Below are 27,848 nucleotides of genomic sequence, written 5' to 3' on the forward strand. Positions count from 1 at the left end.
AGCATAGCAATATATACATGTAAATAAAATAGGAAACCCCAAAGGAAACCCAAAGGGACATGAATACGAGAAAGCCTATTCTCCAAAATCTCCTCTAAGAGGAGTCATCACAGTTTGTATTATTTAATGGAGATAAAAGTAACTAAGCAAAACATATAAACCAAAATAGAGTCCCAAGAACAAAGGATCTTCGCTAAACCAGAAGTCTCCAGCATATCTCAGTGAGAAGCCTCACGTCCTGCATCTGAAAACCACAAAATCTGCATGGGTGAGAATCGGAGGTTCCCAGCATGGTAACAGTTCCTACATATTTACCATGTAATATCAGAGGAAAGCCGAAGGCAATCCTAGAACTTCCACCAGATTAATTCAAATCTTATAAACAAGCTAAACCATAATTGGCAACTGACTAAAGATTCTTCAGTCTAACTAATACTTTCCTTTCCAAATCCTTCAAACCTCCCAACCACCAGCAGGAGTATAATATGGCAAACACAGTTATATCAGATAAGAGATATATAAATAGGAACAGATAAAGCATTTAGACAATTAGCAAGTAATATGCAGTCAATTATACAATCTCAAACAAATCACGTAGTATGCAATATGATGAATGCCTGTCCCTAATGGCTGATGATATCATATGTCGGTTATATAGCCAACCCGACAAGTCCCGGTAGCTAACCATCAGACTGTCCCTCTGTCATGCATCCCCAACTCGAGTTATACTCAACATAATCGTGATCATAATCATGATCCATATCCAACACCCTCAATGGTGTATATTCACGGGGGACGAGCTCATCCGGAGCTTTCACAGTGCCCGGCAACCTTTATGACATAGGGTCAACAGAGTCTCGAGTCTCCACCTGGAGCACGTGGTGGCTAGCCACTGCTTTCTTCCAGGAAAACTCGTGTCTCAGATAGTGGAAGTGCAACATTCACATTTCATTCAATAGCATATATGCATTTATACATAGCCATAATCAATAATGGCACCGCCGTAACACGGCCATAATCCAGCCATCTGGCTCACGGTTAAATCCATAACCAGCCAATTCATAACAATTGCAGCCCTTAGGCTCACGGCACATACAGCACTTCCACCGCCATCCTCCGCATCTCATATAGTCATCTTTGATCCTCATTGATCATTCATTTTTCCCTTGCTTCACTCGCAAGCTACCACATTCCCAAGCTCCTTTTCTCATTGCTAGGCATATCATAATGATTTAAGACATAAGTGGTGAGATCGGAGGTTTAGAAGTATGAAATTTGACTTTTAAAACTCAAAAATCATATTTGGGATGAAAACAGGGCCACGCGTAGATGGCCAAAAAGTTCATCGACGCGTATGCGTTGCCCACGCACACACGTAGATGGCAAAAAAGTAGAGCGACGCGTACGCGTGGATGCGTTTTGTGCTCCACGCACAGAACTTGCACAGTGCTCGCGCAACTTTCAGGAATTTTGGCTGGGCAACCATTTTAGCACATCGACGCGTACGCGTGAGCCACGCGCACGCGTGGATGGCGTTTTTCTGAAAACGACGCATGCGCGTCAAGCACGCCTACGCGTGGAAGGGTATTCTGCTAAAAATTTTTCTAAGTTAAAAGCTGCAGAATTCATAGATTAAACCCCCAATTTTCCAACGGACATAACTTCATCGTTTTAAAATGTTTTTTGCCCGTATTTCGAACGGCATAACCGCCCCGGATCAAATTTTAGTTCTAAATAAATTTGGCACAAAACAGGGATCCGGAGTCCAAGTTATGTCCCATCAAAGTATGCCCAAAAACCATGTTTTCATACAAAATCACAAAGTGCCATTTTCAAAACAAGCCATTTGCAACCCTTTTCAAAATCAACCAAAACATGCCAATTTTATCCCATTTTGAAATCAATCAAAATATACCAAAATCAACATCAAGCCATCCTCAACTCACATATTAACACTTTACCAAAATTTCCAAAACCACCATCTAACCATTTTAACACTTCTTAATCAAATGGCTAAAGGACAAACACAATAACATGTCATACATCCTTCCTCATCCCAATTTCCAATAATACCATTTTCAATCAACCATCATTATACATAATCAATATCATACTCACCATTAACATGGTTCCACCCCACTAATTCAACCTCAATCATTCATCAAGCATATATCACAACATGCATTTTCTCACATATCACACAATCAAGGCATCAATATTCATAATCACATATATGACCACATCATATATCTCAACCATTCCACAACATCAACAATTCAATGCATATCTTAGGGCCTCTAGCCTAAGTATTTCCTACCACATTACATTTTAGATACGAAAAATCGAGACCATACCTTAGCCGATTTCCCAAGCTCAACCGGAGCACTTCCAAACCACTTTTTCACAAGCTCTCAAGGTCTCAACACCTCTAAAAATAGATTTTTGCACACAAAGCCTTCTTTCAAGCTTTCCAAAAATCACCAATCAAGCTCCAATATACATATATAAAATGCCTAAGCCACAATATCACACCAAGACACAAAAGCTCAATATCCAAAACCACAAATTCAATTTTCTCACTAGGGTTTGAGATATCTTACCTCATCCAAGTACCAAGGCAGCTAAAGCAAGCCTTCCCCTCAAGCTAATGTGATCCTATAACACAAAGGAGCTCACAAATCTCAACATTTTACCCATGAACTCGAAATCAAAGCTGGAATTTCAAAGAACAAACTGTGGCTTACCTCAAGATTAATTGTATGGGTTTTATAGAGCTCTCTGCGGTGAACGCGTGACCATAAACGGTGCGGCAATCAGAGCTCTACATCAAAAGTTATGGTGGTTTGAAGATCAACCAAGGGTTAGAACTTGGAGAGAGTGTTCTTCCCCCATTCTTGCCCCCATTTCAGCGTGTTTGGTGTGTTGTGAGGAGAGAGAGTGCTGAAATGAGTGTTTTAGGGTTTAGTTATATTGGGCCAAGGGCCCACTTTGGGTTCGGTTCGCCCGGTTTGGCCCGTTCGGTCTAATTTTGGTTCGATTTCTATAAAATTGGTACCGAAATTCTCGTCTCAATATCCTCTATCATATTAAGCCATAAAAATCAAGTTTTTGACTTTCTAGTATAAATTCTCATTTATGAATTAATTATAGAGGCCCATTTCTGCTGATGAAGGCTCATATTGGAAGGGGAAAAACCTTATGGAAAGATAGCATAGCATTAGGGTAGTTTTTAGAGTAGTAGTAGGAGGCTTTTAGTTTAGTTTTTCTCTAAGTTTTCTCTCATCACCATTAGGCTTTTACAATTCAAGTGCCATTTCTATTTTTGATCTTGCTTTGTGCTAGCTTCCATTATAAGTATCTCTTAATTACTACTCTTTATAGTTACAATTTTGCTACTCTTTCTTGTAATTAAAGTTATAGTTTTAATATACATAATTTTTCCAATTTTGATTTCTTGTTGATGATTTTGATGATTGATGATTGTTATATGCTTGATTGAGTTGTTATTGTTGCTTTTGATCATTTGTTGCTCATAGTTTCAAGCATTTTCTTAATTTTTTCATGTTTTACATTTTTGCCCACCAAGTGTTTGTGGAAATGTCAATTTTGATTATGGGCTGAATTTTCACCTCTTGGCTTGGGAAAAATGAGCAATTGGGTTCCTAGAGTTGGAATGTCCAATATTTAGTGATAATTCTTAGATTGTTAATTGTTCTTGTTTCCACTAAAGCTAACTTATTGCTAAGGCAATTAGCAAGTGAGTTAGGATTTGTGGATTAAAGACAACTATGCTCCTTGACCTACTCTCTGATGTGAGAGTTAATTAAGTGAGATTAATCCATTACAATTGTCATAGTTGTGGTTCCAACAGGGAAAGGTCCCTAGCTCATCCCAAGCCAAGACTCCATCTATGTTTTGAATCATACACACACATACATACATCAATCACTTTTATAGCTTACTTGTCTATATTACATAGCTAGTTCTTTAATTCCTTCATTAGTTCATTACTTGAAATTTTGAATTTTCTTTTATTTTTTTAATTGTTTATACCTTCATTGAAAATCTTGTTGCCTTCACAACCAAAATTGCACACTCATTGATCACTGGTCCTTGGGAGACGACCCGGGAATTAAAACTCTCGGTTTATAGTGGTTTTGAATTGTGACATCTTTTTTATTCCAAACTTTGGTCAGGTGTTGTTCGTCGGTTCGGACTATACTATCAATGTAATCACAATCTTTGTGCAAAAATTTTCTAACTGACGTTCGGCGACCCACTAGAGAGGAAAAAAAGGAGCTTGGGATCAATAGTGTTGGTGTTTGCAATGATGGAGATGGCGGAGAAGCACGAGTTAGCATACTGAGTCACATTGCAAACTGCTTTGAGTGACACGGCTGGAGTTAACTCGAGTGTTGGGACTGAGTTGGATGATAATGATGATGCTTTGGTTTTGCACTTGTGTATGACGATTCCTGCTACTGCGGTAACAATCGCTGTTGAGATAAAGTAGTGATAGGTGACAATGGAAGAAAAAATATCATGGTTAGCTTGGATCAAAGAAAGGGCACAAGCCCAGGTTTAGTGTGAGGTTCGAGAAGAAAGGAGGCAGGAGAGGAGCACGTTGGAGATGCGGTGGTCAGGGAGGAAGCTGGAGGAAAGGAAGAGGGAGAACATGTTGTGAGCTTTATCAAAATGGTGGGCATCGCAAAGGGAGTGGATGATGGCGGCAAGGTTGCGGTTGTGGAAGGTTGTTGGAGGGCGAAGGGCGAAGGTGGGGAGGCGTGGGGTGAAGAATTGGTGGGAGGTTGGGATGGCGAGGAAGGAGAGGAAGGTGCGACCGGCTAGGTCAGACGAGGCTGGGGGAAGAGGGCGGTGAATTGGAAGAAGCCAGGAAGGGGAGAGGTGGGCGTTGAATTTGGGAACTGATGATGGTAAAGGGAAAGAAGAAGGAGGGTATTTTTGTCAAAAAATTAGAGAAAGGACGATTCTAAAACCAAGTTGGATCTTAGGGACGAATTGGAATGCAAAAAAGGTTGAAGACAAATAAAATTTTTGGTCTAAACCTTAGGAACCAAAATCGTACTTAACCCTATTTGTTACAACAATGACTTAAAGCATTAACCCAAGATATACTTGTGCCTAATAAGACTCACAAGCAAGCAAGGTTAACATAGGTCCATTGTTAGGGTTCCAAATCTAACTTAGATTCATTACCTTAAAGCCCAATGCATATGAAGTTCATGTATCTCCTTTCAAATTAGCTCGAATTTGATCTATATTGCTAGCTAGGGATGGTAATGGGTACTCTGGGGGCGCAGCAAGCCCCCTTCCCCGTCCCTCACTCCCATTTCAAAATGTCTTCCATCCCCTCTCCATCTTTGTCACAAGTTCCTGTTTTATTACCTCACGGAACGCAAATGGATAATCTATGAAAATTTTTGAAAAAAACTAACAAAAAAAGGCATACTATAATAATCAATTTAGTATAATACAACATAATTCATAACATATTCATTATGAAAAATAATATTTCCAAAGAAAAAGTATAAAAATATCTTCCAACATAATATAATTTTTTGCAGCAAGAATGAGCAATGTAATGATAGACTTGAGAGGCAGAGAAAGTGAGTAAGAGAGAGAAGCAAAAAAATCAAGGCTAAGCATGAGTCCAGAAGAAAAAAGAAAAATTCAAATTAGAGGCAGGAATTAGGGTTACTAATTCAAAAAAAGATATATGTATATATAAATTAGAATAAATCAGTAATTTTATATTTACATGGATTCAACTGGTTCCATGAGACGAGTATCGATGTCCCCGCCCATCTATTTCACATGGTTAGGTTCCCACCCATGGAAATTTTATGGATCTCCATGCATCTAGTTCCAAATTGCGAGTAACCTATTTCGACGAGTTTTTTCATCTTCCCTATTGTTAGCATTCATTGGTTTGTGACGTGAAACTACTCCAGCCATGCAGTAAATTCCCATATAACCAAAATTTAAGCTATATCATTTTCATAAACTCACATGTATCCTTGTTATAATAATATTAATCGAAAATGGCTAAACACTAAATAAGTCACATTTTCCATATATATATATATATATATAATAACTAATATCACATGTTATAACACTACAAGAAAAATATTGAATACCGTCAATTTACCGTCGGAAAATGAATCAAATCCGATGGTAAATAGTGTACCGTTGAATTTTGCGTCGAAACTTATCCAACAGAATAAACCTCGGCACCTCGCCGCCGCTGGTATCAAATTATCGTCGAATTTATTCATCCAACGGTAGTTTTGCATCAGATTTAATGGTAGAATATGGATATCAAGGAAACAAAATCTGTTGTAAGTTACTATAGAAAAATTTTCGACGGTTGGCGTCAAAGAATATGATTTCGCACCTCCTTACCATCGGATTAATCCGACGGTAAAGTCAACGGAAATATTTTTCTATTTTTTTTTTTTTTGGAAAATTGGCTGGGCTGTTACTGTTGGTGTATTCCGATGGTAGAGTTTTTTTTATAATTTTTTTTCGTCCATCTATAATGTATCCCGATAATTAACAACTGAAACAATGCTTTAAACCTGATGTGAAATATCATATATACAAATTAAAAATACAGAATGATGGTAATCGAAATATCTAAAACAATGCTAATTATATTATATTCTTCTTAAAGTTTGGTAAAGAAATACATAAGATACAACTATATTTACATTAACCCTATTCAGATTCATCATCTTCTTCAGTTTCTTGAAGATCATCGTCCTCTAGTGGTAGTGCATTGTCATTTATTCTAAGGTCAATGATGTCATCATCCATAACAGTCGACCTAAGGGTGATCGGATCACCAGTATTAATCACCATTTTCGTAGGAGTTGAGTAATAAATCTGGTAAGGTTCATGACCCTCTGTCCATCAAACTCGATGCAACCTCTTGACTTAGTCTTAACCACAATCACCCAACTAGACTTGCATGAACTAGATAAGACAAATATATAGTATACCTGTCGTGCATTTTGAGGTAGAATAAAAAGATCGCAGTGCCTATATTTTCTGGTTATATTAACTTCAGTGATATCGTAGTCCTTGTGCTTTCGTGTTTCTTGTCGCGAACTTGGATCATACCATTCACATTTAAACATGCACACCTTATACGTAGTGCGACAGAAATATTCTAATTGAATTATGTTGTGCAACACACCAAACCAATCAGAATGATCACCACATAAATTCCCACAAATCAAAACTTCGGTGTTATCTGTTTTCTTTCCAATCGACCACTGTAAAGAATGGAACCGATATCCATTAGCATTATATATCGAATAGCTTGTGCCTTTATTCATTGGGCCCCAACTAAGTGCAACGAGTTCCTAATCTATTGTATCAGTTTGATGCACGCTGACGTATTCTCTAAACCAATGTGAAAAATTGTTCAATGAGGTATCAGAATTTGTTTATTGGAATAACCTATATGATAGAATAGAATAAAGAAGTTTTGATTAGATTAAGAATTTAGTATCTTACTATTGCAATATTTACAAAAACTTAAAAAACTCACATGAGATAGGGTGAAATCTGGTCACAGTTAAGCAACACATGCAAATGTGTGGTATCGATTTCCTTCTAATATAACCAGTAGTCACTGCCCACCCATTGCAGCTCCTTCCAAAGGAAAGATTGGATATGTTGTTCTATTTGACGAGGATTCTCTCTTCTTATCGTTCCTTCCAACCCTTGTTCTACGTGACTCAACATGAGGCCGAAAATTGAATGAGCGAAATGCGGATGTTTCTTTAGTTAGCAATGCTTCGTAGATGCTGCCCTTAATCTGAGCTCTGTTCTTTATGGTGCGCTTGAATGAACCAATCATCCTCTCAAATGGGTACATTCACCTAAATTGGACTGGTCCGTATAGTATTGCTTCGCACGATAGGTGGATCGCTAAGTGTTCCATAACGTCAAAAAAGGATGGAGGAAATATCCTCTCTAGCTTATAAAATACGATGGGAATGTTCTTGTCCATGACTATGAGATCATTAATGCTAAGTTTAGTAGTACATAACTTCCTAAAGAACTCACTTATTTCTGTAAAGGGTTTTCAGATGTTGGTTGGAAGTTCTCTGAATGCGACAAGAGCAAAGACTCCATGAAGACATGACGAACTCTTCAACCTAGCAAGCCTACCCTGTGAGACGTTTGCACACCTGCTCAAGTTAGAGGCGTAATCATAAGAAAACTTCAATCCTCTAATCCACTTACAAATATTTTGTCTTTGGTCATTCGTTAGAGCGAACACCGCCTTTGGTTTAACCACCACCCATTCTCAAGTCTCTTTAAGTTTAGATCTGGCCGCCTGGTGCACGAAATTGTGATCATCAACAATGGCGCCAAAGGACTTGGAGCTCTTAAACGTGAATCACACTCTGTCACAATTCCGCACAACTAACCAGCAAGTGCACTGGGTCGTCCAAGTAATACCTTACGTGAGTAAGGGTCGATCCCACGGAGACTGTCGGCTTGAAGCAAGCTATGGTCATCTTGTAAATCTCAGTCAGGCAGATTCAAATGGTGATGGAGAATTGATAATTAAAAGATAAATAAAACATAAAATAAAGATAGAGATACTTATGCAATTCTTTGGTTGGAATTTCAGATAAGCGTATGAAGATGCTTTGTTCCTCCTGAACCTCTGCTTTCCTATTGCCTTCTTCCAATCATTCATACTCCTTTCCATGGCAAGCTTTATGTTGGGCATCACCGTTGTCAATGGCTACTTCCCGTCCTCTCAGTGAAAACTTTCCAAATGCGCTGTCACCACATGGCTAATCATCTGTTGGTTCTCGATCATGTTGGAATAGGATCCATTGATCCTTTTGCGTCTGTCACACGCCCAACAATCGCGAGTTTGAAGCTCGTCATAGTCATCCCTTTCCAGATCCTACTCAGAATACCACAGACAAGGTTTAGACGTTCCGGATCTCAGGAATGGCCGCCAATAATTCTAGCCTATACCACGAAAGTTCCAATCTTATATTAGAAACCCAAGAGATACGCATTCAAGCCATTACTAGTAGAACAGAGGTGGTTGTCAGGCACATGTTCATAGGTGAGAATGATGATGAGTGTCACGGATCATCACATTCATCAGGTTGAAGTGCGAATGAATATCTTGGAGAAGAAATATACTTGAGTTGAATAGAAAAATAATAGTACTTTGTATTAATTCATGAAGAACAGCAGAGCTCCACACCTTAATTTATGGTGTGTAGAAACTCCACCGTTGAAAATACATAAGAACAAGGTCTAGGAATGGCCGAATGGCCAGCCTTCAAACGTGTCTAAGATATCATAAGACTTATCAAAGATTAAAATACAATAGTATAAGGTCCTATTTATAGAGAACTAGTAGCCTAGGGTTTACAGAAATCAGTAATTAATGCAGAAATCTTCTTCCGGGCCCACTTGGTGTGTGCTTGGGCTGAGCATTGAAGCTTCCATGTGTAGAAACTTTTTTTGGAGTTAAACGCCAGCTTTTGTGTCAGTTTGGACGTTTAACTCCAGCTTTTGTGCCAGTTCCGGCGTTAAACGCCAGAATTCTTGAGCTGACTTGGAATGCCTGTTTGGGCCATCAAATCTCAGGCAAAGTATGGACTATTATATATTTCTGGAAAGCCCAGGATGTCTACTTTCCAACGCAATTAAGAGCGCACCAATTGGGCTTCTGTAGCTCCAGAAAATCCACTTCGAATGCAGGGAGGTCAGAATCCAACAGCATCTGCAGTCCTTTTTCAGCCTCTGAATCAGATTTTTGCTCAAGTCCCTCAATTTCAGCCAGAAAATACCTGAAATCACAGAAAAACACACAAACTCATAGTAAAGTCCAGAAGAGTGATTTTTATTTAAAAACTAATAAAAATATAATAAAAACTAGTTAAAATATACTAAAAACATACTAAAAATAATGCCAAAAAGCGTATAAATTATCCACTCATCACCGCCTACAAATGTCCACCAAGTCTAACCTAGCCTTATCGTTGTCTTTTGTTCGCTCATCATCCATTACTGTGTGCATGATATTATCAAACACGCTTTTTCAATGTGCATTACATCAAGACAATGTCAAACTAAGTTGTTTTTCTAATAAAGCAACTCTCAAAATATACTCTATTTAGTCTAATTATGCTCCGTGCCATATCCCGAAGGACTCAAACCTGTCCCGTTATCAATGATCCTTGGGATTCTACTGACATGATGCCAAACTTACCTACCACACAACCTCACGGGTGCCTCTGCTTGTTCAGTTTTATTCTTTTTGAACGAGTCTTTGTTGCGTCGAAAAGGATGATCCATGTCGAGGAATCTTCTACAATAATCAAACCACAAATTCTTACCACCATTCATCAACCAAAATGCCTTTGTATCCTTCATACAAATGGGACATGCCATTCTACCCTGAGTGGACCAACCTGATAACATCCTATATGCAAAAAAATCGTTAATGATCCACATCAATGCAGCACGCAGTTGAAAGTTTGTCTTCGTCAAAATATCATATGTTTCTACACCATGGATCTAGAACTCCTTTAACTCATCCACCAAGGACTACAAGAAGACATCTATTTTAGCCTTTGGATTGCTGGGACCAGGTATAATACAAGTTAGGAACATGTATGAATCCTTCATACACATTTTGGGACTCAGGTTATAAGGTGTCACCATTACAGGTCAATAAGAGTACGCATTACCGAGCGCGAACCCGCCAGAGCACAAATCTAATCTAACATTTTTTAGGCTCGCTCGCAAATATAGGATGGACCCGATCAAAAGACTTCCAAGCTTCTCCGTGTGATGGGTGCGTCATGATTCCATCGTCTCTCTTATTGTTATTATGCCAGGTCATGTTCAGCCTCTGGGTTAGGCTCTTGTTCAGCCTCATCCAATTTTGTAACACCTATTACATCAAACACCATCTCGTTGTATCTCATTTGGTTACCCTCCCAATTCATTTCTTTTATATTTAGTTCTCTCACTACTCGAACCCTCGTTGATCAACTATCGGACCATTCAAATTCGACGCAAACCGGTTAATTCTCTGACGTGTTCCGTCCACATTCAATACCCATCCTTAAACCCATTACAGTAGAGGTTAAGCATTATATCTGAAGGTCCTAACCACATAGTCAGCCGATACTTATGACACGAACACCTAGATATCCTTTTCAGACCTAAACGGTTCTATGCTAAAGACATGTGTAACAAACGCGTCAACTCCCTCAAAAAATTTAGGTTTTAAACCCCTCCAGTCCACCATTATCCCTATCATACATCTATAGATGATGACTTGGAATCATATTACAACACACACCCTAGAATTCAACCAACAATACGATTTATTAAAATTTTTAAAAAATTCAGCAGAGTGTACCTTATAATTTGAATCTCCTGCCAACAATTATTATTTTCAGACAAACCAAACATGTTTTAAACAATTTAAATAATAATTTAGCAGAACTTCTCCTTAATTCAGAGACATCCATCAAATAAACAGTTTTCATAGAGAAAACAACTGCAATCATAAATTATAAAACATCAAATCTTAACTGTTCTAATGTGCAACCCCTTATAACTCCACAATTTTCTAACAAATAAGGGTTTCGAGAAGGCGCCACTATACGACCTTCTTCCACTTCCGTCCTAAAACTCTACCCTAGGAAAAATAAGTCCAACATAAAATTTAAACAATTCATTATATTCAGAGATAGAAAACTAACATGGAATATAACTGCACAAACAACAAAAAAAGAAAACTCCAAATGATCTCAGAAAAAATAGCACCATACTAATAAAAAAGATAACTTATTAAATTCATAAGTTGAAACTAATCCAATAACTAATTTGAAAGAATAAGTAAAACTCATTATTCCAATTAATTAAAACATAATTCTAATTTCACCAAACTAACAATAGGCATCATAAAAATAAGCGACATAAGTTTAATGCAATTGAAAGAAACTCATTCACTAAACTCAACTAAAATCTTCCAACAAGTACTCTTAATCTCATCATACTTAATCTACCCTAATATTATTTAATTTTTTCTTACATTAAATTAACACAACAACTCCTAATCACACACTTTATTGAACAAATTTAACCACGAATTTAACAAAAATCCTAACAAAATGCTAAACTCACAAAATAATCTGAAAAAATAAAACAACCATACCAACAATAAATCTGATGATAGTGGCTGCATGGCCTCTTTAATGTGGTGGTGACAAAGGCAGTAATGACGGCGACGTGAACAGCAACCGTGGCAGAGGAGGATGTAGCGGGATAGCAATAGCAGTAGAATTGATGACGATATACAGCGGTGATAACAGCGGGTGCTCTATGCGGTGGCGATAATGACGACATGCTTTCGGCGGTCACGACAGTGACAGCTTCGACGAAGAGAGAGAGAGAGAGAGAGAGAGAGAGAGAGAGAGAGAGAGAGAGAGAGAGAGAGAGAGAGAGAGAGAGAGAGAGAGAGAGAGGGGCTATTCGCCGAAGTGAGGGGAAAGAGTTTTGTGTTTAAATTTTATCCCAATTTTACTGTCGAATTTACCGGCGGATTAAGTTACCAAAATGACGCATTTCACTTAATCGTGATTAACGAAAAATTCGACAATAAAATTGGCACGGTGAATTACGTTTTCGTGCCAACAATTATCGTCGGCTTTAGCTATGAAAAATCTGTTCCGACAGTAATCTTTTCTAGGGACGAATTTCTCCTCCTTCCCATTGGAAAATCCGATGCTAGATCCACCGGTACAGGTCAACACTAAATCCGACGGTAATTCAAACGGTACTCAACTCTTTTCTTGTAGTGTAACTTGTGAAATCATAATATTTTCGAAAAGTGATGTATAGACAACTTAAATGCTAATAAATTTGGACAATTTTAAAAAAAAAATTAAAAATTACACGTTGATCCATAAATTTTTTTTTTAAATGTGCCTATAGTTTATGATTAATAACTTTGGAGTTATATATATGTTATTTATATTTTATTTTATTTTATTTTATAGTGACTTATAATTTTTTTTCATATCAATGATGTTAGTGGCTACATAGAGACTTTTATCATTAAATAAAATTATAGAGAAATTAAAAACAAAATTGGTTAATATTTTTTCGATAATTTATTTAGTTTATAATTTTAATTAAATTTAAATTATATATTCAATTTATATTTGTTTGTTTATCTTAATGTATGCAGTCAATAAAAAATACACTGTAAAAAAAATTTATTATAATCAATAAATATAAAAGATGAAAGATAAAAATCAAGATATGTTCTTATTAAAAAATTTAAAAAAAAATATTATGAAAAAAACCTATTAAATAAGTTCTACAAAAATATTATAAAAAATTTGAAACATTAATAAATAAAATAATAAAATTCTTAAAAACTATTAATCAATATACATAAAAGAAAAGATGGTGTAAAATAGAGAGAAGGAGGTATAAAGTACATTTTGATTTTATATATATAAAAAAATATCATAAACATTTTGTCTACATAAAATCTTTCGATTATCGAATTGGTAATGTTAGAAAAATAATATTTAAAATTACCTTATATAATATAATATCCATAATTTATATATATAACATCCATAATTATATATTTATTAGTTATTACATCTAATTGCATAATTATTCTAGCAACAATTACTAAATACAAAGGAAAACAATTTTATTAAGTTGTTTGAGTTGATTTTTTATTGTGTATCCCAAATATTGTGAATATATTATTTACTTGGTTCATCTTGTGCCAATATTCTAAGAAGACGAAACGCTGGCACAGCAAGCAAATCCTTGACTCTTGGGACTGTTATGCCATATTTCTCACTCATGTCTAATTCATTAGGACTCATACCCCATGGAAGTTCCCAATCAAAGCAATGCACAAACTGAGACACGACAAGTTTAACCGTAACAAGACCCAATTGAATCCCAGGACACCCTCTACGACCAGAACCAAATGGTATCAACTCAAAGTCATAACCACGAAGATCCACGTTCTTATTCAAGAATCTCTCAGGATAAAACTCAAGCGCATTATTCGACCATACCTTAGGATCTCGCCCTATTGCCCATAAATTCACAAGTATCTCTGAAGATTTCTTGATGTAATAATTATGAATCACAATGTCTTTCATTGATTTCCGGGTAATAAACGTTCCTGCAGGGTGTAATCTTAGCGCCTCTTTAATCACCATATCTAAGTAACTCAACTTTGGTAAATCAACCTCTTCCACTAGCTTGTTCATTCCAACCACATTTCTTAGCTCTTCTTGAAGCTTCTTCATCACCCTTGGATTCCTTAAGAGTTCGGATAAAGCCCACAAAATAACTGTCGCGGAAGTGTCGAATGCCGCGGCGATCATGTCTAAGACAATAGCCTTTATGTTGGTGCGATCAATGACATGATTTTGTTCGTCGTAAGGGTCAATTGGTTGGTGCATCTGTGAGAGTAATATGTCCACAAAGTCCTTGTTGCCATGTTTCTCATTGTTGTTGTGAGCGTTTGAAGAAGCATGTTCATGATCCTTGATTATTTTCTCAAGCACTTCGTCAACTTCTTTACTGAGTTTCTTGAAGTTTCGTCTAAGTCCCTGAAAACGTATAAGAATCAAAATTGATCAATTTTTGATTGGAAAACTTTAGGTAACAACAATTTAGTCAACATACATAGAATAGAATTAATTAGTTAGTTAGTTAGTGCAGGTACTCGAGTCACAAGTAATAACTGATTCCATAACAGATTATTACATAACAGAATTTGTCATGTGACAGCCATGATTATATGTATTAGCTCTCTAGCCTGGTGTGGTTTATAAGGCTAAGTGTCTTTGTTTCAAATTAAATCAACTACAATCAATAATCATTCTTTATCCCTATTGTTCTCTCTGCTCTGCTTCCACACACTTTCGTCACTCTCGTTTTCTTCAACCTTACGACTCTTGATACCTTACAACAACCATATTTGACTAATGATTTTTCTTCTCTTCTTCTGTTGACTAGACTATAAGACTATTGACTACGTAATAGAATAATAGATACGCTATTTTTGCGCTTTTGATTTTTCGTGTAGGAGAGAGAAACGTGTATGATAATATGATGTGAGGAGAGAGGTGTTTTATTTAGTTATGGAATGACACAAATGGGAGGCACCAATTTGTAATTTCGAAAATAAAAAATTTTTTAATGTTAAAGTCGGACCGTCCGATTTTTATTTTAACAAATAAAAAAAATAAAAAATACAAATCGGACCCTCCGATTTGAAGTTTAATTTTTTCTTCAAGCAAATCGGATCTTCCGATTTGTAATTTATTTTTTTCATCAAACAAATCGGATCGTCCGATTTGAATAAAACACCATATAAAAAAAACACATAATTTTCCAATAACAATGTATTACATATATTTAATCAATATAAAAAAAATTAGCCACTATTTTGAAAATGCTAGAAATTGCTATAGAAAATGAAGATGATCATTGCAATGGGCAAAACAAAAATTTAATATATAAAGGTATTGGTCATAAAGAAATGCTGGGAAGACATTGGTCCGGATTTCATTGCAGCTGTACTAGGCTTTTTCCAAAGTGCTCAGTTACCTATGGATGCGAATGTAACTTGGGTGACACTAGCCCCAAAATTTACAGGTGCAAAGGAGGTAAAGGACTTTCGGCCGATTAGTATGGTGGGCTGTCTCTATAAAGTGATTTCGAAAGTGTTGGTGAGGAGGATGAGGTCTGTGATGCCGGGGTTGGTAGGGGAGACTCAGACTGCGTTTGTAAAGGGTAGAAAAATTTATGATGGGGCACTCATAGCCTGTGAGACAGTGCATTGGCTGAAGGCGCGGAAAAAGACAGCGGCTATCATTAAGCTTGACTTCCAAAAAGCGTATGATAGAGTGCGATGGAGTTTTGTTGATATAGTGTTACAGAAAATGGGCTTTGGCCAAAGGTGGCGGACTTGGGTGAAGGAGTGTGTTACCACGGCTACGATGTCTGTTCTGGTGAACGGGACACCGTCTAAACCATTCAAGATGGAAAGGGGGCTAAGACAAGGAGACCCCCTATCTCCACTTCTATTTGTTCTCGTTGTTGATGTATTGCATAGGATGCTGGGAGAAGCAGTCAGGAACGGGCGCATTGCGCCGTTAATGGTAGGGGGAGATCATGTGGAGCTGTCACACCTACAATTCGCAGATGACACAATTTTATTCTGCCCGCCAGAAACGGAAACAATTGTCAACTATAAGAGGTTGCTGCGATGCTTCGAGTTGATGTCTGGGCTAAGCATTAATTTTGATAAGTCAAATCTGATACCTGTGAACTGTGAGCAAGGCTGGATTGATCATGCGTGTGGCCTGCTGGGGTGCCAGAAGAAGGAGTTGCCTATTCGATACCTTGGGGTTTTCTTAGGAGCTAATCCGCGGTTGGTAAAGACATGGAAACCAATCATAGATAAGGTGGAACAAAAGCTCAGTTTATGGAAAGCGAAGGTTTTGAATAAAGCAGGTAAGCTTGTCCTTATCAAATCGGTACTAAATAGCTTGCCCATTTATTACCTAAGCTTGTATAAGATGCCAAGGGCGGTAGCGGATAAACTGATAGCTTTGCAAAGGAACTTTATGTGGTGCAAGGAGGACGGCACCAATGGCATACCGCTGGTCAGGTGGGAGTTGGTCCAGGCTCCGAAAAAGGTGGGGGCTTAGGGGTGGGAGATGTAGTGCTTAGGAACACAGCACTATTATTTAAGTGGTGGTGGAGATTCTCTAAGGAGGAATGTCCATTGTGGAAAAAGATTGTCTGCTCTTGCAATAAGCTATCCCCTAATGTCATGCTAGCAACTCAGTCTCTACCATCCAAAGGGGGGCTTGGAAGGACATATGCCAGCTCAATGTCAAAGAGCAAAGAGTGCGAGATAAACTGGTGAGTGGTTTGGCGATGGACGTCGGTAATGGTAGGCAAACCCGGTTTTGGGAAGACAATTGGGTCAAGTGTGGTCCTCTGAAAGGAAATTTTCCACGACTCTTCGCTATTTCAAGCCAACAAGGAGCTGTAATTGGGGACTGCGGGTTTTGGGATGGATTAGATTGGATATGGAATTTTCAGTGGAGGAGGGAGTTGTTCCAATGGGAACTTGAACTGGTCCATCAACTGCATGTGAGGCTAAGGCCAGTAAAGCTGTCTTCTGAGAGGGACGATAGTGTGGTGTGGAAGTTTGATAATATAGGGATTTTCTCCACGAAATCCTTCATGCAGGTAATCCAAACGGAGACGTTGTCAGACGAGATTACGAGCTATAGCTTCACAAATGCTCTATGGAGAGGCCTGGTACCCCTAAGAATTGAGCTTTTTGGTTGGTTTGTGCTAGTTGGTAGAATTAATACTAAGGAGAGATTGATTAGATTAGGAGTTGATATTCATAGTGATAATATCTGTGTCCTGTGCCACAAAGGGGTAGAAACTGTTGAGCACTTATTTATTAGGTGTGAGGTAACATGGAAAGTGTGGTGCTCTTGGGTGCGATTCTTTGGCAGCGTTTGGGTGATTCCTGGGAACATGAAAGATCTATTCGGAAGTTGGATTGGCATGCGTAACAGAAGACAAGGGCAACGGCTGTGGATGACGGCGTTCTTTGCAGTGATCTGGAACATCTGGTTGGAGCGTAATGCCAGAATTTTCAATAATAACATCGCCAGTATTGACTCGATTCACACAAGGATAGTGTTAAGCTACAACGAGTGGACTGGAGGAGATTCTTTAGGTGTTGGATAGCATAGACAAGGTGCCAAGAGATTGTTTCTCTGTCTACATAGGTCATGTTTTATTTTTCTGGTTTATGTTCTATGTCCTATGATTATGTGTTCTGCTCCACTTTAATGTGTTGAGCTTCCTATGTTTCAAAAAAAAAAAAAAAAAAAAAATAATGGGTATTGGTCATCAAATCCTTTTAACCGTATGCAGTGTAGAACATATACAACTGAATATATATGTAATTTACAATTTCAAACGATAGAAATCGAAATAATGTTTAATGGGTTCAACTTTGGACCGTATTTTTTTATTATAGACTTGGGGTTGCCTAAAACAAAATGGTTGACCCAGACTGGCGTCCAGGGTGTGAGACGCCTATTAATAATTTAATCAGACAACTTACATTTTACGGTGGTGTAGGCTAATTTTTTATTGGGCCCAATTTGTTTGATATAGTGATTGAAATAAATAAATAATTAAATAAATAATTGCACTGCAACTCTACAAGGCTTGTTTATGACATCTTTGTATGATTGCTGGAAATTACATCAAATTTGAATCCTAGTTATGACTAAAAAATATTATATAGAACTTATAAGAAGAGGTATGTGTGAGTGAGAGTGTAACTTGACCAAAATAAATAAATAAATAATAAAGCATATTTTTTAAATTAATTTTTATTTTCTGAAATAGTTTAAAACCCTAAAAAGTAACTGCAGTAAAAGATCCAATAAAATTGTTGATTAGCATCATAGCATGTAATCAGCATCAAATAAGTCAGATGTTGTTTCCCAAGTCAAAAGGATGCCACATTTTGCTTTTTTATTGGCTATTCTTTTATAGACATAGTAGTCACACAAAACATAATCACACTTGAAGACACCGGATAAAATATATAACAATTATAGTTTCATTAAAATCCTTAATTTAGGAGAACTATAATATAAAATAGGAGCAATTTATAGATTATTATGTTAATAAAATCCTAAAAAGTTTTTTTTAATTTCCTTCTTAGTAAAGCTTGTGAATAAGTGTAAAATTTAGAAAGTATGTACCTACCTTAGTTGGTAAGTTAAAAAAAAAATGATCAAATGTTATTATATGCAACATCTAATATGTACACTTAATAAAGTATATATTTTTTAAATTATTTTGGCATTAAAATCGTTGATAAGAAATTTTATTTGCACTATATTACTTAGCTTAAATATGAATTTTAGTATTATCGACTTTACAACAATAAAAATTTTATAATCGAAAAATACAAAACTATATTAAATAATTTCTTCTTTAATTTGAATGGTTCATTATTTACGTAAGAAGGGAGAATTAGGAAAAACATATAAAAATTAAATAAAAGGGTGTGACAATATTTATATTGAGTGTCATAATAATAGTCTCTTTCCACACTCTTCGTATATACAATTAAACTTATACGTTCATGTTTTATAGTCTCTTTCCTCACTTATTATTAATTATTTTAATATTAAAATTGAAAAGTATATACCTTAAATAAATAGTGCAAATACCATTTCTAAAAAAAATTGGTTAGAAAACTAATTAGAGGTATAACTAACTAGAGCCAATTAGTTTAAAATAAAAAATCTGTTATGAAAAAGAAAAAATAATCTTTCGTTACTCCTACTTTTTTAAATTTTAAAATTAAAAATATAAAAAATTGATTTACGTTGGCTCATAATATAGTTGGTCCCTATACTTTTTCAACAAATTAAACTAAAATGTGTAGATCTAAATTGAATAAGTTAATTAACTAATTGAACAAAGAAAGCAAATGGATGAAGTCTAGTTTCAAACCTGTAAATCCAATGGTCCAAGCCAAGGCACAAAATCTGTAACATTAAATTTTCCAGCCAAGATCAACATTTCATGAATAAGTCCCTTCAAATCAAACTTGTCATCTTTGTTACACCCCAAAACCATTTTATACACCACATCCTCCATAACACTATGAACCACCTCACTGAGGTTCACAACCTTGCCATCCTCCGCGGCTTTGGCAACCGTTTTAACCGCTTTTCCGAGCTCCAACTTCCTCAAAGGTGCGAAGGACTCCACTTTGGATGCACTCAGAAGTTGCAAGGTGCACACTTTCCTCATGTTTCGCCAATAGGGACCGTACTCGGCGAATATCATGCCCTTGTAGCCATAGGAGAAGTACTTGGAAGCTTCGAGGAGAGGCCGGCTGGCAAAAACGGTGTCGTGTTTCTTGAGGAAGAGCTCAGCCACTTCCGGGGAAGAGATCACGATGGTTGGGACTTGTCCCAGTCGTAGAGACATTATGGGACCATGTTTTTTGGACAAGGTTTCAAGGGTGCGGTGGGGAAGTTCACCTAATATGTGGAGGTGACCTACTACCGGCACAGCCGGTGGACCTGGTGGTGGTGGTGGTTGTTTCTGTTTTTGTTGGCTCTGTTTCCGAAATAATATGGTGGTGGAGAGGATGAATAGTATGAACCCTACAAGAAGGAACCATGCTGGGATTATTGGTAACATTTTTTGAGTTTATGATTTTGCGGATACATCTTCACACCATATATATATTGAAAGTATAATAATAGGTTAGAAACATATGCCCGCATTTTTTGACTATATATATATATGGTCATGTTATTTTATGTTAACATTCGTTTTATACTTTTAAATTTTGTTGTTATTCCAACTTTAATACTTTATTTTCAGAAAAACGCAATTGTCATACTGTCATAATATAGCCAAATAATAAGATTTAATTTTACAAATGGTTTGAACGAATCAGATATTTTAACATATAATAGAGAGTTGTAAATACACAATGGAGACACTTAATCGACAAGATAAGATTCAAACGATTCGATAAACTATAATGCATCATTCTTTTCGGCCAAGTTGACATACGTACAAGCAAAAATTTATGGGAATGAATCTTCCCAATTTTTTTTTAACAATTGAGGAAATAAAGTGTAATCTCACACCATTAATTTTATAAGTGAGAACAAAAATAAATATGAGAAAGAGAACAATCAAAGGTTAAAGATTACATTTTATACTTCCAATTCTTTTTTAATTACAATTAAAAAGATCCATTCCCCAAATTTATTATAGTCTCTGGGTTTCTACCGATAAATACGTTAACCCATAACGAATTAGTCTCTATGCCAAACTAGAAGATACCATATGAGAAACCAAAATTGTAAGTTTCATTTGGCACATTTGTAACTAAAACTCGATATCAACCAATGAGTTGAAAAAAGAGGAGGATTCATGTGAATATTTCATTTCATCACAACAGTAATTTTTCTTCAGTTAAAAGTTTGTGTGTAGATGTTTAAAATTTCAAATTATACAAATACAGTACATAGCAATCAGATAGTCGAAGTATTAAGGATATCAGCAGATGATTAAATAAAAGCATGATTCGATCCCAAATACAGAACGAAGCCCAACAAACTTTATTGATAAATTAGAAAGAAATTTTAGTTGATACAATATTCTCATATGCCACCTTAGTTCAACCATCCAATCATTCAACCAATGAGATACTCAGAAAATACTAAATCTGAAGAATTACTGGAATCAGTGAAATCTGGTAACATCAAATTGTCCCAAAAAACTACCAAATTACAACATTAACCTAGATTCTCTCTCTATTGCATCTGTTCCACTGTTATACACATGCAAACTAATATACAACAAAATAAATTTTCGAAAAAAAAGTCCATTTTCCCCTCCACATTTGAAGGAAAAAGATTACCTACTACAAAACAGCTCTATATATTCACACATGCAAGAAATTGGCAAGTAGTCTAGTAAGAAAAAATTACTATTCTAGTCTCTGCTAGCTGCTGCTATTTGTTCTTTTTTCTTTGACCTTGCAACCCTTTGAGGCTTGTGATTTGGATCCACAAGCAACAACCTTGACATGACATAAGACAAGAGTTCTTCACGGTGGGAGAATGTGAAATCCAAATGTGCATATTCAAACTCATTGTATGATACATTTACCCCAGCACCCTTCATCAATTTGTAGTGTCTTCTCACCATTGTAGGCCTTATCACTTTATCTTTCTGTCCGGCAACAAGATCGACGGGAATGTCGATGATCCCATAGCACTCCGCCAAGTCTAATGGCTCCGGCGAACCATACACTTCAATGTTGGTGGATGCGCCATAGTCAAACATTCTAAACCTTCTGGTTCGTTTTATCTGCGCGAGATGGAGCGCGACCCGGAAAGACACTCCGGGCATATCGTTCATGTTGTAGTGTGGTAACCCTAGAACTCCGACCCAGTTTGAGCTGTCGCCGCCAACGACATAACCCATTAAAGTTTGAACTAGCCCTCCGACGGCAGGTAGGTTATGGAGATCCCGAGCAAGCTTGTTAACAAGCATGCGGAAGAATCTGGTTGGTATATAGAAGGCAGGCACAAAAAGGGATAAAATAGGAGCCACCAGAACTAACATGAACTCCACTGTGGAAAATACGATGTTTGAGTCATCATGGAAACCAGCCGGCGATAGTAGAATCAATCTTGAAAGTCTATGAGGCTTCTCTTGTATCTTTTGTGTAACAACATACATTATCATAGCAGCTCCTCCCAAACTATGGCTAATTGCACAAAGCTTGTAAGGCTGATAATCATCTATTTCCTCCTCACAATCTGGTTTACTAAGCTTCAATTCAGCACATTTTACTTCATGGATTTTCTCTATCATAGCAGGAACATCTTCAGTGCCATGCTCATTGATGGAATACCGCCAGTATCTGCACGAACAGATTAGTAAGTCACAACCAGATTATTTAAGGTGGAATCTGTTTATTTAATGAGATAATCAGACAGTTGGAAAGGGTACATGATGGGCGAGGATTCACTCTTTCTTTGTTCAACTCCAAATTGGGTGACAATAACGGGGAATATTCTATTTTAGAAACATTTTCACTTATTGCCCTCCGTTGTTTGCCATTACACTTTGTACAATTTGTTAGCTAATAATCGTTGTTCGCTATTATACCTTCTCTCTAAGTTCTTTTTAAATATATTATAGTCCAAGAGATTAGCTTTGCAAACTTACTCGCGCGATGAGATGTTCTTGTTGACATGCTCCCTTGAAACCAAACCACGAAAATTACCGAGAAATACATCATACCCTGCACATAAAACCAAACTCTACATGTAAGAGTTCCTAAAAAGGAAATGTTCCGAGGCATAGGTATTGTCTAATGATGTATATAACAAACCTTGATCATAGGCTGCAAAAGCTGGAGAGCCAACAACACCATTTGATACCCAACTGTCTCACAAATGGGAAAAGATTTTAGAAAACCGCAATATCTTGAACACACATTGGGATTAAAAATTAGCGGAAGAAATTATAAACTAAACAAAAGTTCTGATATTCGATTAGATAAACAGTGAATTTAATTTCAATCACAGCCAACTTTATCACCTAGCCGAGTTAAATAAGATCATATTGCAGCAAAATATTTGCTGACCTACTTCAGGTTTTTGTCACACCCCTCCATCAAACACTCGTAAAATGAATTTCTTCATGAGCTTTTCCCGCACAAATGTACTATATAACTCTTTCAACTCCCAAATACACGGAATTGCATAATCAAGTCGGATCAAAGCAACGTAGAGATGACAAGATAACTCACCCCATTGATGAATCCAAAACCCCATGCTGAAGAAAAACAGCTTTCCGTGAATCTCTCCTGTGAAGTCAGATAACAAGCATTAGACACGGCACAATGCAGAACACCCATCTTAATAGCATCCTTACTAATCTCCTTTTTCCATATAAACATCTTTCGCACATTATTACGCATTTATGAAAATCGAGTATATGACTATATCGTGGCCTGATGCTCTAATCACCTAATCACAATATTTCTTCAGTAATTGACTACAAACTAAAGTTTGTAAAGAAATATGTTGACCAGAAAAGGCACATTCTCTTGTTTATAATTTTATTTCGAACACAAAATTCATTCCTGATGGTGGTAAAAAACAGTTCAGATACCAAAACATATGCCAATTTATATCAAAATTCATGCATGAACCATTTGTATCAATTTATGCAATGATTCCTGATAAGTACTCATATACGGCATATTTAATTTAAACTCGTCAAATCAAAATAATTAGAGAAGGAGGGAGAAAGGTCACTGAGCCTTGAAATCAATAGAAAATATTTACTTTACCTGGGTATTCTTTCCAAGAGAATAATATATCCATCAGAAGTGATCACATGAATAGCTTCATATGGATATCTGTAGATGTTAAAAGAAGAAATCATGAAGTATATAACCAAAATTTCATTTGAAAAGAACAAATGTGATGGCAACTATGTAGTAGTCTTTACCCAAGCTCTGTTATGACATCCTGACAAGTTCGGGCATCTGTATTCAGAGACTGATGGAGGTTGGTACTCCTCTCTGTTGGTGCCGGGCCATCCCCACCTCTCGTTGCTGTAGAAATAGCAGCATCCTTAAAAGGATCGTGATCTTGTTCAATGCCACTTCCATGAGATGAAAACAAGCTCACTAATGCCACGAAGGCTTCTGATGGGGACAGAAGAAGATGTGCTGCCTTGTGAAAAAAGTCGAAGACAGCTTCTATACATATCTCTATAGCTAGATGAACATCCTGATTGACCACAAAGAAAACTTCTTAGCTACACAAAGGTTACCTTCACCTGAAATTTATCTATCCATAAGTTATGATTAAATGCAATACAAATCGGTATGAAAAGAGATCTTAGTATTACCTCTACAACTCCACGTCTCCTATCCGTAGCACGGTGGATGATTTGATCCTTGAGGCTTTGCATCCTCCTATGTGCATGTAAACGGGAGGGACGGTGATTGCTAGGGATATGCAGGACTTTTAACACCGCATAATAAAATAACTGGAAAAGCCGAACTGGAATCGCTAGTAATAACTTGAGAGGTAATAAAATCCACAGTAAAATATACTGGAACCAATCCATCTGATGCCTATTGTATGCTTCAGAGGCTCGAGAACAGTGAGATGCAGGAGATGCAGGGTACTCGTATCTATCACTATCTTCTTCTTCAGATGAGTAATCAGGACTCGTATCAGAATCCACAGAAAGTTCATGAATGAAATGGTTGAAAGAGGACACGCCACTAAAAATGAATAAAAAGAACACAAGTTTTAGTTAAGAAGAATAATGTCATGAATAGACTTGAAAGATATGCATCCAGGACAAAAATCTGACGAAGACAACACAAACTCCGAAGTTGCGAAGAATTAGAAAAACCACAAATTCAAAAGAAAAGGGATAACAAATCAGAAAAGGTTAACAAATGGTCAAAAGGTAAAAAGGTATAATATACCCAATCCAGAAGATTTACAATACCTTTCATATTTATCAAATTATAATAACTTCTGTAGAACAGAATATCTAACTGTTTAATATATATAACCAATAAAAACTACTAGATGTTTCTATGTGGCAACAAGGAATAAAACGATTGCATCAATCAACAATTTGCCGTAAATCCTTACCCAATTTGACTTCCTCGATTCTTAGATCCTCACATCTAGCATTCTTACCTATTTCCTTTCACTAATCATAGGCATCAGAGAACATGAAGTCTACGATCTAAAAGGTAGCATCGTACCTTGGGTGCAGGGGTTATACCTAAGTGCATGCAGAGATGCACCTTCATATGTGCTACACTGAGAATAGCTTATTTATAGAAAGGGTTTAGCAAACGAGTTCCCTAAAGGCTAAGGATTTTCATTGGCGAGCTAGTGAATGGCAAAACTCCCTAATTCCAGCTTGATAGCGACATTACCAATTCTCGATAACGCTATGAACCAGTATACAATCATATTTATTAAGCAACTAAAGGCAATACAACAAAGAAGATTCACAGAAAATGTCAAGGTAATGATGAAAACATACTTCTCCATCCAACGCGGTAGCCGTGGTCCGCGGAAAGTTGGCCTGAGTTCCCAACCTTGAATGCCTTCAAGCATATTAGCTTTCCCGGGTAGTAACGCCAATAAAAGGGCTGAGACTCCATTGATTATCCTCACAATATTGTTCACAGACTCGTATGTAACTGCCTTCACTGACCTGAAATAAAATTCAGATTATGCAAATGCAAACCACTGAGTCTGACATATGTGCAATTGCTGAAGATATTGAAATATGATAGGCCATTAAATAAATCGCACCAGACTACCGGTTCTAAAATCTATTGGAGATTAAAGTCTTTTAAATTGATCAGCATTCAATATATTTAAGTTGTAAAAAACAAAAAACACCAGGCTTTTGAACAACAGCAACAAAATAACACCCAAAAATGATAAACTTGTTTATTAAAATAGGAAGAAAAGTATGGCTCAGCATTGTTCCGATTGCATTGACTATTAAGTCAAAACAGAAACGAAAGGGCGAAATTCTATGCAACAAACAAATGGTACCAATGATGCAATCCAAAAATAGCTAAAAACAAAATCCATTTTGCAGGATCAAGTGTAATCAGAAAAATTACATCCCATTTTGCAGAATCAGAAAAATCTACAGCAACTAAAAAAAATCATAGATATAGTAATCAGGCTAAAAACCAATAATCGAACACAACAAATAGTCAAATGACAATCATACAGCCATTTCCTCAAGAACCCTAATAAATAAAATAACTTAACTCCATACAAAATCACAACATTGAAACAAAATATAAACACCCCCATTTCATTTATGGCAAAATATTCCTCACCCCAAATAATAGAAAAATAACATTTTTCTTACTCTTTAGTAACGGCAAGAGCGTGATCAACCAATCTTTGCATGATGGGGTAGCTCAAATTTCGTCGCCTTCTTTTTTTTTTTTTACCTTCTTCAAAACCTCACCAAATCCAAAATCTACAGTAAAAGTTTGTTGGGATCAAGAAATATTGAAGCCCAGAAACCAAATCAACCCGAAAACCAAAAGAAACTAAGCAGAAATTGGAAATGGAGGTTCAGTTGATCTTTTTTTTTCTTCCTTCCCAAAAACCAGAATCTTTCTTCAAGAAAGAAACCGAAGCAAAGCGTAGAAGCTATTTTGCCGTAGGAGGACGGGGAGAGTCGGTAGTATTTTTCCTGAACGACACGTGGCGAGACCTGATTGGTTTAACCTTGCTATGTGTCGCTTTTAGGGGTGCGGTTTTTTTAATGGTGTTGTGCTGCTTTTGGATCAAGATTACACGTAACTTGTGGGGCCCGGGGATTTATGTGGTGCTTTTCGCTATTTTCGCACTGCGATTCTGAGAGGATCTGGACCGTTGATGGAGGACGGTTACGTATGAGATGGACGGTTGGGATTTGAAGACACAGGATTTGTTAACTTAACACGCGGCTACTGAAACTGCCTCTTGCTTTAAAGAAGTGTCACGCTATGCAGGTGGGGAAATGGGAATCTTTCTAAGCCATTCAATTTGACGAGAAAAATAGTAAAATAAAAAATAAAAAGTGCAATTAGAATAAGCTTAATTTAGAAATGTGTGTGCCTAGGGAATAGAGGATTTGGATTTTTCTTTGGAGAAAATCTAGGTCAATATCCATATACAGTGAAGTGCAGTTAGTAGGTGGGAGAAGAAAGTTTGGGTTTAGGCCTGGTTTTACTACTGTTTGTTTTCTTTTCCTTTGCGATTTGGGAAAAATGTGTTCCACGATCGGCTGGAAATAGATATGTTTTCCTTGTGGGTTTTTATGATCTCAATGAATGGTAGACATGGACTGAGCTTAATCAAAGTTGCATACTTAGACAATAATTATGAATTTAACTATCGTATTAATTAGTCATGCAAAATTACTTTATCCTTAATCAATTGATGAATTGAAATGTAAAAGTAATAATTTGAATTATTATCGAAGTAGTAAAAGAATAAAATTTTATAAATAATATCTCAAAATTTAACTATTAATTAAAATTTTAACTTTAATATATTAATCATATAAAATATTTTATACGATCGTCTGATTATATTTAT

At 36.5% G+C, this 27,848-nt stretch overlaps 2 protein-coding genes across 3 annotated transcripts; both read right to left on the bottom strand.

Moving 5' to 3' along the window:
• Positions 1-13,742: 13,742 nt before the first annotated feature.
• Positions 13,743-20,394, bottom strand: LOC107644331 (cytochrome P450 CYP736A12). The gene is made up of 2 exons (XM_016348171.3): positions 19,654-20,394; positions 13,743-14,684 (listed from the first exon to the last, which is right to left on the bottom strand). Exons 1-2 carry the CDS (start codon positions 20,350-20,352, stop codon positions 13,818-13,820), a joined length of 1,566 nt encoding a protein of 521 aa, XP_016203657.1. The 5' UTR covers positions 20,353-20,394; the 3' UTR covers positions 13,743-13,817.
• Positions 20,395-21,386: 992 nt separating this feature from the next.
• LOC107644332 (uncharacterized) lies at positions 21,387-26,996 on the bottom strand. 2 transcript variants are annotated; one of them, XM_016348174.3, is made up of 10 exons: positions 26,626-26,985; positions 25,774-25,947; positions 24,815-24,988; positions 24,607-24,673; positions 24,202-24,485; positions 24,041-24,109; positions 23,495-23,551; positions 23,075-23,127; positions 22,909-22,984; positions 21,387-22,600 (listed from the first exon to the last, which is right to left on the bottom strand). In XM_016348174.3, the coding sequence occupies exons 1-10, from the start codon at positions 26,664-26,666 to the stop codon at positions 21,664-21,666; spliced, it is 1,932 nt and encodes a 643-aa protein (XP_016203660.1). In that variant the 5' UTR covers positions 26,667-26,985; the 3' UTR covers positions 21,387-21,663. The 2 variants fall into 2 exon arrangements, with proteins under 2 accessions (XP_016203660.1, XP_016203658.1); XM_016348172.3 differs by having other exon boundaries at positions 24,607-24,988; positions 26,626-26,996.
• Between the last annotated feature and the right edge of the window lie 852 nt (positions 26,997-27,848).

The sequence above is a fragment of the Arachis ipaensis genome, chromosome B5 (genome assembly GCF_059453495.1).
Source record: "Arachis ipaensis isolate K30076 ecotype BB chromosome B5, ASM5945349v1, whole genome shotgun sequence".
Lineage (NCBI taxonomy): Eukaryota > Viridiplantae > Streptophyta > Magnoliopsida > Fabales > Fabaceae > Arachis > Arachis ipaensis.